Here is a 13,369-nt window from a genome sequence, read left to right as displayed (position 1 = left end):
GTTCCTAACAACGAAACCAACACACACAAATAGGTGCAACACAGCCTTCTAGGTGTGCAGACTCCTACAACCCCAGGATTTTCATCAAGCAGACAGAATGGGATTAATACTTAGCAGCCTGTACTACAAAACAAAGCAGCTGCAGCAGAAAAAGAGGCAGTCACGTGTGGGCTTCTTGTCAAAGGCATCTCTAAGTCTCTGGGGCACTTGTGGAAGTAAATAGTCAGGCTCCAGGAAAACCCTGTTTCTTTCCTCCCTTTCTGCTTCTAGGTGCCAGGTACCACTCAAAGCTTCTCTTTGCTCACCATCACCTAGAAGCCTGCTTCACTCCATGGTGACTTCCCATCTAAGGACCCAGAACAACCCTGAATGAGTCCTGCAGAGCAGAACAGCTAGTTAGCTGCAGGCTGGTGCAGAATCCAGCCCTTTGCTGGCAGGACCATGTGCTGCTCTTCTCCTCCTCTTCCATCTCTTCACCTTTCATCCTCCTGACCATCCTCGCCATCCCTGCACGCGCTTGCTCGCTCTTGCTCTCATCTATAGACCAGGCTGGCCTTGAACTCACTGACATCCACCTGCCTCCACCTCCTCAGTGCTGGGATCAGATACATGTGCCACCACCACCCGGCTCACCTCTGAGCTCTCACATAGCCCACATCTTCCCCAAGGGCCTCTCCCTTCTTGGGATTCTGCATTTTGTCGATGCTAATTCTGAACTTGGAGGCTGTGTAATTATTCTTCAGTGGTTTATGTTATCACTCCTAAAAGTGAACTACCCTATAGCCAATCACAATTCTTCTAGATTTTCCATGTTGATGGCTGCCCCAGTATCTGCCAAAAATAATTCAGGAAGAGGTTTAATTTCTAGAAGGAGCTCCACAGGAGATAATCAGACCAAAACTAGGTTGCCTGTTTTATTCAATCTAAAAATGCTGGCCCTCACTCACTAAACTAATCTGGAGTCATGCTGTGGTTCATACCATTTGGTTAGGTGTGAGAGCCTTAGTAGCTATCTATAGCTGGAAAAGCCCAGAATCTGAGCTTTAGCAATAAACACTTGTTTCTGGTTTATATAAAATCCAAGCCAGTGTGGATCAGCAGGTGCCTTCAACCACAGAGCAGTGAAGAAAGGAAGCTCCCAGGTAATTCTACTGTGGCATCCCCAACACAAAACTAACTTCTCAAGTTACCATAACAACATGCCTGGGAAGGTCTTAATGGATCCTGTAAGTGACACCCAGTCTTCTCCACCTCATTCTGTTGGCTAGTATGTAGTCAGATGGCCTCACTTCACTAGAATAGGGCTGCAAATGACCTGTTCAAGAAGGGATGAGGGGCCTGGAGAGATGGCTTAGTGGTTAAGAGTACTGACTGCTCTTCCAGAGGACCCTGGTTCAATTCCCAGCATCCACATGGCAGCTCACAACTGTCTGTAACTCCAGTTCCTGAGACCTAACACCCATGGCAAAACACCAATGTATGTGAAATAAAAGTAAATAAATTTAAATTTTAAAAAAGAAGGGATGAAAACAGATTTGCTGATCAGCTCGCCATCATTGCCACAAATCTACTGCTTGGGAAAGTCTCCAAGGCAATGACCATCTTTGTCCCTCCAGTGGGACTACCGGAATATTCAGTTTACAGTGACAGCAAAACAAGGTATGATTGGTGATGAAGGAGGGGTAGAGGTATGTGTTGGCCAGAGTTCTTGGAATACTACAGCTCATGGTCACTAGTGAGGACTCACTGGAGTGCCGTACGTCAGTGATTGGTTCCCTCTCTCAACCCCAAGCCTGGATTTGGGGCTTGAGGGGAAAATGTTAGAGGAACTGTCTTAATGTCTGTCTGCCCTTCCATGCAGGGACAGCACAGCTACTTTCAATATCCAGATGACATCAAAAGGGATGTCGTGGGGCAAGAGCACAAGGATGTTGGAAGCAGACAAAATTCTGCCCAGCCCCCTGCTGGCCAAACACGCATGCCATATCTATGTGGTACTGTGCTACGCATTTTCCATAATTAGTTCAGAGGGTTCCCAATCTGCCTGAGAAGGAGGCAGCGTCCTCTTTGCCCTTCACCCTCCAACCTCCTGACAATTCATGTTTTCTACCCCTGTGCTTCCATGACACTTTCCCACAGCCTTTAGAATTCTCCTGTGAGACAGATGGTTGGTACAACTCCCCACACCTCGAGGACATGGAAACAGGGTACATGTGACAATCAAAATATCTGAGTTCAATGCACAAATCCCTATTTTATAATCATGTGAGTTTGGCTGCAATACCAACCTCTCAGGCTCTGAGTTTCCTTTATCTGTGAGGAGACTTGAAAGGTCCATCCTCTAATGCCACTGAAACACAGAAGTCTAACTGTACAGTGATGTGGGACATACAGTGGATGCTCAGAATGCTTAAGACTTGTTTCCTCCCTGAGGCAAGAGTAATGTTTTACTTCTCTGACACTGCATCTCACATATAATAAATACAAATTGAAATACACTCGGCAACAGGCTTTCCTGTTGAAAAACAAAAACCCACCAATCACCACCCCCTTGTCTTCAGAGCTTTCTTTATCGCCCCCCCCCCCTTCCTGGTACATCATTACTCTTCCTTCTTCAGGTAACATGAATATCCTTTTGGTATTCCGAATCTTTAAATGGCCACCAGAGCCAAATGCTAGGGAGAGATTGATCCTCCCTAGAGGAGCTAAAGGTCCTGGGGGGAGGGGAGCCTTTGTTTTAAAAGCACTGCGGAATCTCCTCCTGTGGGACCCCTACAGTGACCTAAGACCCACTTAGATCCAGAGTGTCCACATGTTCCCTGTAAAGCCAAGCACTTCTGGACCCTCCAGGAAACCCTGAGAGTGACGCTCCAGGAGTCTCTGCTGCGTTTCCTGAAGAACTGTCGTTGACTGGGAGCCCAACATTCCACTTCCTCCAGGAAGCCCAGGATCCCGATGGTAGCTAGCAGCTTTCCACTTCCAGGTTATGGTGTCTTTGGGTGCTTTCTATCCAAGTATGCTTTCATTCTCACAAACCACCTGCAGGCTGGATACTAATTTAACCCCCGTTGTACAGACAAGGAAATTATGAGAAGACAAGAAACGGGTTAGGGGTTCACTCTGAAATGTCCCCCAAGGCTCATGCTTTGAACAGTCAGTCCCTAGTTGTGGTGGTGTTTAGGACATGGAGCCTGACTGCTGGGAGTGTTACTGGGCATGGCCTTAGAAGGTCCTGACCTGCTGGGATTCCTACTCTGCATCCTCTCCATCTCACACCCCTACCACCATGGACAGAGCTGTCCGACCCACCTCCTCCTCCACAATAGGCTGAAATCTCTCTGACATTGGAAATCAAAATAGACCTTTCCTTCCATAAACTGTGTCTTTAAGGTGTTTGGTCACAACAACACAAATATGGCTAACATATAACCAAGTAATCTCATTCTGTCTCTGTTATGCCATGTCTCTTCTCTAAATGGCTATCAAAGAAGGCCCACTTTGTAGGCACATTCTTGAAAAAATAAACAGCCTAGACTGATTGATCTTTGAGGCTACTTTTTTCTTTAATAAGAAAAAAGCCAACTTTGGGTCTATGAAAAAGTGGGCAGACATTATGGGGTTTGGCTTATCAGTGTTTAATAACAATTTCTGGATCAAAACTCTATAGAACCTTATTTATGGACAGACAGTTACTGCGAAGCGGGGCCTTTTTATACAACCTTTTCATCTGAGGATGTTGTAGCCTTCTGCTGCGTTTCTGTTAGTGAGAGATGGGGTGTGAAATTTACTGGGTCTGCCAAGATTATCCCATTAAATTATCTGCTCTCTTCCAATGTAATTCACTCAAGAGCAACAGCTTGAGCCGTGGGACCCATGGATGTCCAAGCTGGGTGTTCTGGGGGTGGTGTTGGGGCAAGGAAAGGGGTCAGGTGGTGGGACATCCCGATGACATCAGATCCATCGCGATTCATTGCCTTACTAAAACAAAGTGGATGCCACAATTATCCCGTTCCTAAACAAACTGAAAACCCCAACCACGCTCACTGCAACAAAGAACAAGCCTTTTCCCTGCTGTTTATTTTTATTTTGTATTCGTTAGCTTTTGAGATATTCCTGGCATGCAAGTCAGGCTCCATGTAACAAGCAGCTGCATTTAGTTAAAGGGTTTCGAAGCAGTCCCCTCACCCTTCCCCTCCAATCCTAGAAGACTGTTCCTTTCTCCTCCTGCACATCATCCAGAGACCCATCTCTCCTGTGATAACCCAGGGGTTCAGTGAAGCCAGGCCCAGAACCTCCTGTTTGAGAAGGAGCCTGGAAGAGGCAAGGTTTTTTTGTTTTGTTTTGTTTTGTTTTCCAGCTGCAGCTGGATCTGCCTGGATCATCAGCTCCTCACTGGGACCCTGAGAGTCAGTTCCCCTTCTGGAGAGCACTCTGATAAATCAACCGTCCTCTGCTTCCACCCCTGGTAATGCACTGAAATGCGAGTGCACACATACTCCATCAGAAGATGTCTCATCCATAGCCGGAAGGAACTGCCAGACACACTCCTCACACTGCAGCAAAGTGGCACTACTGCACTACAAACATGCAATTCTTTTAGACCAGGAGGCCCCGACCATCCCCAGCGCTTCCAGGCTAACAGCAAGGCTGGTGGGGGCAGTACTGCACCACAGGAAAGATGGGATTGACTAGCTCCCATCCTTTCTTACACCCTCTAGCTGATGGCAAAGAAAACATCTTTGCACTGCCCTTAAAAGCCTAAGGATGCACCACCTCTGCCCCAGGCATTAAAAGAAGGCAAGTGTCATAACTAAACCAGGAAGGATAGGTAGGACAGAGGTCAGTTGTGATAACACCACCAACTCTCAGGGCTTACAAGCCCAGCAAAGCTACCCCCTGGCCATGTGACCTTGAGAAACCAACTTAACATCTCTGTGCCTCACCTGACCCATCTGTACAATGAACTAGTTATGCTGTGGCCTTCACAGGGTGGTTGTGAGAGTTCTGAGAGTTGATACTAATAAAAGCTTAGAACAGCAACTAACCCCACTAAAGAGATTGCACCAAGTGTCTGTGAAATTAATTATAGGAGCAGGAGCATCTCAGAATGCTTGGGTTCAAGAGATGCATGCTTGGCTGAGGTCTCAAGACTTTAGACCATTCATCTGCTTCTCCTAGGCCCAATTACCAGCCCATCTTACAAGAAGGAATACGAGACATGAAAGAGAGAAACTCCACAGAGTGGCTGACCTGGGATGAGGCCAAAAACCTACCATCAACACTCTACTCCTTTTCTCCTCCTCAAGAAGGCAGCTCAGTGCCCGGGCATCCCTTGCTAGAAGTCAGTAACCACTACCTTTCTAGTGTTACCAGTTCCTGGAAAATCTGACTACAGTATAAGCCTATGTCTATCAACATATATTCAAAATATTGTATATTATTTCTGGAGGGCTGAACATTCTGAATTTCCTGTAGTTATCCTTAGTTAATTTCAATATAGGCACCTCTAGGCTGGAGGTTCTTCTCCAGTAGTTGACATTCATGGCTTTATTTAAATCTCATAAAACTCTTAGAAGGCTCAGGAAGCTTAATCACCATGCCCATGGTATGAAAGGGACTATTCAAACTCAGGTCTGTCAAATGCCAAAGCCTGAGTTACAGCCATTTAAGCTCTGCTATCAGGTCCCTCTGATACTACACTGTATAGCAGAAGATGGGAAATGAAAAGGAGTACTCTCTGACTATTGGGCTGTGTTTTTAACTAAGTGAAAAAAATCATAGTGTGTACAACGAAAAGGCTTCTCTCTCCTCCATTCACTCAACCGAACTGTGGCCCCTTTAATACATCTGTGTATGTGTGTAGCCCATTTCTCTGCAAATAGACATTTATATCAGTGTAAATACAGTTTAAACGTATCAGTTCTTCAGACAATGCTGTGTACATTTTTAAACATCTGAAATTAGGTGTTTGTCACCAAACCACAGGCAAAATGTTCCTTTGGATGCAAGTGGCCTGGATTTAGAAACATTTTAAAAGTTTTTGTTGGAGACTATTTTCAAATGCAAGAGACTAAGAATATAACAGATCAAAGCTGAGTTTTTGTTTTTTTTTAAAGAATCTTGGTCTTGGGGAGATGACTCAGTTAAAAACAATGCCTGCCATGCAAACATGAGGACCCTAGCTCAGACCCCCAGCCTTCAGGCAAAGGCTGGACATGTACATGTAACCCCAGGGATAGACAAAACAGAACCCTAGAGCTCATTGGCCATCCAGCCTAGCTGGGTAGATGACCTCCAGGTTGAGTGAGAGATTGTTTCAAAAGACAAGGTGGAAATTGAAGAAGACACTTAACACTGACCACTGGTTTCATATGAACATCCACATGTGCACACATCCACAGAAACACATATATATATACCCTACCCCATACACTTACAAACAGAAGTAAAATAGAACAACCCCTAAGTATTAAATAATAACTCCAGGCATTAGAGGAGCAAAACAGCCTACTATATTTTCCAATAAAATAAATCACTAGTAAGTGAACCCTGCCAGAGGGAGTCTGGCCACACACCCACCTGTCTTGCCTGTGGTGCCCCCTAGCCATCAAGGTCGGATTTTTTAAGTATCTCTAATAAAAGCTGAGGCTAACTGACTTGGGCCTTCAATGTATTCATTCATCAACAAAGCTGACAGGCTCATGGCCCTCAGGAGACTACTATTCTAACTGTAGTAGGGACAGACACCTACTGATATGGCAATTGAAGACTTAGCAAATAATAACAGTCTTGGGACATTTCCCTTTGGCTTCAAGCAGCCAAAACACAAGATGAGCAGGATTCTTAGAAAGGCTCAGGTAGATTCCAATGACCTAGAGCTCTTCCTATACAAGTTCAGCTTTGGACAGGTAGGAGGAAGCAGGCCAGAAACTATGCATATAAAGGCTTTCTCCTCCCTGCCAATCAAATAGGAAAGTGATAGGAGAAATACTGATCCACCTTTTTTTTTTTCCTTACAACTTAATAGATAAAATATATTTCCCCCTTAAGCTGGTGTCCTGAGCCACTGACAGGGTTGCCTTAGAAACCTCATGCCAGAGTAGAGGTCAAGAGTTTACCAAAAAAAAAAAAATTAAATAAAAAATTAAAAGGGATTTAAGAGATGGTTTGATGGCAACAGGTTTGAGCTCATTATTAGAAAACAGAATAGGAATAGGCAAAATTAACTTTCTAACATTTGAAAGGCCACAGCTAAAGGCAGGGGAATTTTGGATAGCTGCTGGTAACAGTAAAGCTTTACACTCAAAAATTCATTGCATGTATGGTTAGTTAAAAGCAGATGACCAAAAAAGGTGAACAATCAATCCTACATCCCTACCCCACCCCATCCCCACTAGCAGAGGCGGTGACCTAAAAAGTACTGGCTATTGAAAGGTTACATACAAAAGGAGTCCACGGGAATCATGGAATCAATCACAGCCCCATGCCAGGAACGCAACCTTACTTAGGTAGAAGCACCCTAGTTGTGCTGGACTATAGACTTCAGGAGAATGTTTACATCAGGTCCGCAGCACAGCCCATTTTCTACTTTTCATCCAGGTGTGGTGGCATAGAGCCAGATGTTTGGCGTCACCAAGCAAAACATCCACGAGACCAAACTGTTTACATTTCATCAGGGTTTCCCTCAAGAAATCCCGGCTGATGCGCATCTTAATGACAATTAGAAACTGTATTCACACACACACACACACACACACACACACACACACACACACACACACACACACACCCCTTTGAGATTAGCACAACCACACTTCAGAACTGCACTCAGTGAATGCAGCTCCAATCCCAAAGTCTTCTCCAGGAGATCCAAATCCGCACCCAGCTTCCTTGCAGAGCACCCTGTACCAAGAAAGTCACCCCTAACCTCTAGTAAAGACGAATTCGGCTGCCAGCCAGTGAATGGATCTTTTCCCAGCTGTTAAGTAAACTAGAATCTTCTCTAACTGGCTGAGAGATGGATGATAAAAGAGGCTTGAGGCTGGAAGTAGGGGCGGGAAGAGTCCAGGGGCTCCAACACCCCCTCAAGGGATGCATGTTAAAAGTGAGGCCCAAGACCCCGGAGACTTTAATCAACTTTCCCCCTCCAACCTCCAAAGAATGAATTGGTTGTCTCCACTGGCACAGCGGGCTCTTCCCTCTCATTGTGTACCGGCTCAGACCCAGCAAGGATCCAAGCTTCCCGCAGGGAACTAAGACGCTCTGGCTGACGGTGGAGTTTTTCTCTAACTGTTGCCATTATCTCTGGAGATGACCAAAATCAAGTATGCATTAGCTGGCTCCCCCTTTTGCCGCCTTGAATCACACAATCACACACACACACACACACACACACACACACACACACACACACACACACACTCAGAGAGAGAGACAGAGAGAGAGAGAGACAGAGAGAGAGAGAGAGAGACACGTGCACACCCAGAACACTTTGGGGCAGTGGGCCTCCTCTGCATACTTTGCACAAAGTGGCAGTGGCGGAGCAAACGTTTTGGTCCGCAGGGTAACCCTCTGAAGGGTGGGAGGCTCTGAACTCCAAGCTGTGGAGATGTGAAGCCAAGCAAGTCCCCGGGAGCACAGGACTTTTGTTTGAGCGCGTTCACGGACCGCCTAGGTTCAGTCGGAAGCACCACTGAAAAAGCAAACTCCCTCCAGGACAGAGAAGTAGACAAACTGGACCCCAGCTGGGGTGCGTTAGGAATCTAGGGAGAGATAGACAGAGGACCAGCATCATCCTCAAGACCCCACCAAGTCCTTCTATACTTCCTGTCAGCGCTGACAACAGTGGCTGACACCGAGGACCCGTACCCTAGCACATCCCAGCCCGCAGCCCAGCTTCAGGGCCAGTCCTTGTTGGCCTCCTGCCGGCGGCCGGTGCTGGCGGCGGCCAAATGCCCTGTTCCCGGGTGGGCGAGGCGCTTGTCGGCCACCCAGCTCTGCGGGACAGACGGTGGAACGGACGAGAGGGCGCCGCTTACCTTGGGCAGCAGCCCCGCGTGCAGCCAGCAGCAGCGCGGCCAGCAGCGCCAGCGGTGGCGGGCGCGTCCCGCGGTGGCGCGGCCGGTGCATTCCTCCTTCCGTGGTGGCTGCAGCGGCGGTGGCTCCCTGGCGGCGCGCAGAACATCCACGGGTTCGCCCTGGGCTCCTGGCCACCTCGTCCCGCCCGCAGGCACTCGCAGGATACCGGAGGACCTTTGCAAAGCTCTTTGTCCCTCTGACCTGCTCCCTCGCCTCCGCCTGGCCGCCTCGGACCCGGGAGCACTGCTTCTCTGTGGACTCGGAAGCAGCCCCGCCTTGGCCGGCCGTTCTGTCCCAGGCTGTCCTGATTGCTCTAGCTGCTCTGACTCCAGAAGAGCGTGCCCGGTGCCTGAGGCTGCGGGCTCTAGGCTCACTCGGCAGTGGCTCTTCCAGCTCTCCAAGATCGCTCTTCTCTCCAAACTTGTCACTTTCCACCAACTCTACAACCCAGCGCCCCAGCCCGGACCAATGGCAGAGGCGGGCCCAGGCCAGGGTCCCAGCGCCCTCTGCTGCCGCCTTCTGGACCGGCATCCTCCAGTGCATCCCAAGAAAGCAGCCACTGCACCTCCCGTATGCCCAACATCCCTCCCCTCCCCCACGTGCTTGGGACCAGCCACTGATGTTGGCGGGACCATTGAGGCCTTTAGACAGAGAAAGACGTTGGGGGCTCCCAGCCCAATGTGTGGCTGGATGACTCAGGAGACCCAGATTTTAACTGTCTTGCTCTGCCACTGTTTGACTAAGACCCTTGGTGAGGGAACATGCTACACAATGCCCCTTTGATTTCTTCCTCCCCAAGAGTTGCTGAAGAGAGAGTCCTGATACAAGTGACTCGTGGTCCTTTTGTTTTTAATTCCTAACCTCACTACATTTACATCCAGGTCATCTGCTCTGCTTCTTTGGGGATATTAATAGAAGATTCCTCTGGGTCCTTTATGGTCACTGTCCCCTGGTCTCCTGAAATATGAACTCTGCCTTCCGAATATGAACAGAGAGTACTGCATCAATTCGAACTTTTTTATACTTGTGATGTCACGTATGTGTTCTGTTTCTTTGCGTTTCTCTTGCTCTGCTGTGGGCTAGGTGAGTCTTTAAACCTCCTAGTTACCATGTTTTTATCCTTTTCTTCTGGTCTGCCACTTATTAATTTTGTAATTCTTAAATGCTCTTAGTGTTTCCCTGCAGAGAACACCCTGGATCACATAAAATGAGCACCCGCTGCATGCCAGGCCCTGCCTTAGGTTCCAAGGATGCAAGAGTAACTAAGGACGCCTAACCAGATTGTCCCCCAGACAGAACACAAAGATGCTCGAACCTGTCAGTGATCACCTGGCCACACACTAAGTACCTCCTGCTTGCCTGGTGCTTTATATGCACTGAGGCTTTTCAAAGAGCATTAAAACTGCATGCTACTATGCTTCATTAAATATATTAATTCCCATATTACCATTTTAGAAACTGGTATGCAGAAAGAAAGTGAATGGCTTCTCCACACTCCCTATGGACTATGAATGGCAAAGCCAACACCCAGACCCATTCCCATGAGGAGACTAAAGGATCTTAATGGAAGCCTTGCTTGTTATAATCTCTCTGTAAATGGGGTTAAGGTGGATCACTATGGTAGGAGCCTCCCGGACTCAGCTTTAAGACTATATAAAGAGCTGCTATCACTTCCTCCCAAATAAGAATTCTGTTTTGATTGTCTAAGTGTCCTGGATGCTTATACGACAATCGGAAGACAATGAGAGCTTTGTCTGAGAACAAGAATTAGACCACCATTGGGAGAAATTTTTTTTAATCTAATAATTATTTCCATGTCTTATTTGTCCTATGGGCTTCCTATGCTCCCTGGAAAGCAGGCCTCGGAAAGCAGAAACATGGAGAATAAGCAGTGTAGATCCCAGCAGGTCACACACTCTCAACTTCCAGCCTGGTGCCTTCAGGCAGGTGAACAACCAGCCCGTGTGGGATAAATAAACACCTATTCTTCCCTAAGACTTGAGGGCGAGAGCCTGCCCAGCTGCCTTAATAGTTTTCCCTCTTTCTGTGAGTCTGACCCGAGGTCAGGGAGTGATGGACAGATGGGCCTTTGGGTCAGCCAGTTCACCCCCACAAATTGGAATGTCTTCCAAGTCTTACCGCTTGCGGCCCACTCCGTTCTGTCTCAATTATCTCTAGGCACTCGCCTGGGGAACTTGCAGCATAAGGTTCTCTTGTTGGGAGAGTGTCTTTGATGGGTGGCTAGAGTACGCTGTGACCCAGGAATCAAAGGAAACTCGGTTATCATGCACAGTACAGGTGGCCCTCCCTCCATCTACAGGGCAACAAGCCATCCGGCAGACAAGGACCCTTCCCTGTCCACTCAGCCTGCCCCTAGTCCTCCACCAGGTTGGGTATCTTAGGTAACAGACAGCTGCCACTGCTGAGTATACAGAACTTAATGGCACTTTTATCAGTAGTTAAACCTTCCAGGAACTTAATCACAGAATCATAGACACGAGGAATGTGAGAGCTGGGAAAGGCCTTGGGACTTAGCTAGCATACCCTCCAGGGCATTTTTATATAAGAGAACCATGGCACTCTGAGAGGTAAAAGTTCCCTGCTCAAAGTCACAAAGCTGGCCAAAACCATTCCTGGAGGCCAGACCAACCCACCCAAGGCTGTACTCAAGCCCATATCAATCTCCCTCTAATGCAAGCACCCTACCTCACATCCTGCGGCAGGTTAGGAGAAAGGCTTCGAGCAATTGAAATGTCTCTCTCGCAGGCCTCCGCTGACTCTGCCCTCGCATTTGCCAAGCCAGTATTGACACAAGCAGATCAGAGAACACACAGTCTCCTCACTGGGCTCCCAGTTCAAGCTCTGATCCCGAGGCTGCTGATACCCAGGGAGGCAGTCCTCTGCCCTGGGATCCCCGTCTCTAGCTTTCTACACCTCAGATTCTCACCACTGTGGATACTCAAAATATAGCCACAAGCAGGGTCCGGTGCCACAGGAAGTACATAAAAACAAACAAAAACAAAAACAGCTATCTTTCATTTTACGACATCATTAAATAAGAGACTCTTGTGGTGCATTTTCTTGCTTTAGTCAGGAATATGACACTACTGTTTCTTCTTAGAGCAATTGTGCAGCAGCATGGCTGCATGTGCAGACTCACGAGCCAGGGGGTGTGGGTTTTAATCCTGCTTCTGCTCTTATTAGCTGTAGGCACTTGGGTCATAGTACTTCAGTTTTCTCATCAGCGAAGAAATGGATTACTGCCTACCATCTATGGTATGTTCTGAACATTAAGTTAGTTCATGCTCCTCAAAAGCTTGACACAATGTCTGTCATGGGCTGAGGAGTGACAGTGTGCTAGCTGGTTTATAAGTGATTAAGAACATGGGCTTAGTGTGTGACGGACATAGCCAGATGACCTGAACAAATTATTTAACTTCTTTATAATACAATAGTCTCTTCCAGATAATAGAAACAATTGTACAAAGTAGTTTTAGTATAAAAATATTAATTACAAAATCTTTTATTTTATTTATTTATTTAATTGAGATGGGATCTCACTGTGTAGCCTTGGCTGGACTGGAACTCATCGTGTAAACTAGGTTGGCCTTAAACTCAGAGATCCACCTGCCCCTGCCTCCTGAGGTGCTGGGATGAAAGGCGTGTGTTACCATACTGGGCATTCTTTGTATAATATTAAGGTATGTATACTCAATAAATTATTACTATTATTATTATTATTATTATTGTTGTTGTTGTTGTTGTTGCTGAAACTCCTAGACTATAAGACAGAACTAGTAGATTAATTTGGTCATCATCCAACCTGAATTTCCAACCCAATCTTGATTTCATGTATTTTGGCTCACTCTCCCTCTAAGTCTATTTGTACATGAACAGAAAAGACTTGTCATCCGGAACACATAAAGAGGAGCTCAAGGGGACAGATCACTGGCTGTGCAAACACGAAGACCTGAGTTTGAGTTTTCACTGCTCATATACAAAGCCGTAATTTCTGCACAAGCCTGGAATCCCAGCAGCAGGGACAGGAGTCAGGGGGTGGGCGCTGCTGAGCCAGGCTGATCCCAAGAGCTCACTAGCCAGCTAGCCTAATCAAAACAGTGAGTCTCCTGCTCAGACCACTTTTCAAAACAAGAAGGGTGGAAAACCATAAAGGAAGACTTCAGATGCACTGCTCTGGCCTCCACATGGCAGGCACAGGGACATATGCACCACAGTCGTGCAGAACCACACGTGCACTACATACCCACAACTCTCAGCACATGCTAAAGAC

General features: G+C 47.1%; 1 protein-coding gene across 1 annotated transcript in view; it reads right to left on the bottom strand.

Moving 5' to 3' along the window:
- The window catches only part of Ror1 (receptor tyrosine kinase like orphan receptor 1), a 353,310-nt gene extending 343,771 nt beyond the window's left edge, over window positions 1-9,539 (bottom strand). The window contains exon 1 of the mRNA XM_036177333.1: window positions 9,039-9,539. Within this exon, the coding sequence (XP_036033226.1) occupies window positions 9,039-9,129 (91 nt within the window). The 5' untranslated portion in view covers window positions 9,130-9,539. The remainder of the gene's footprint in view (window positions 1-9,038) is intronic.
- Window positions 9,540-13,369: the final 3,830 nt, after the last annotated feature.

The sequence above is a fragment of the Onychomys torridus genome, chromosome 2 (genome assembly GCF_903995425.1).
Source record: "Onychomys torridus chromosome 2, mOncTor1.1, whole genome shotgun sequence".
Lineage (NCBI taxonomy): Eukaryota > Metazoa > Chordata > Mammalia > Rodentia > Cricetidae > Onychomys > Onychomys torridus.
Note: the sequence above shows the minus strand (reverse complement) of the source record. Positions and strands in the feature narration are given on the sequence as shown.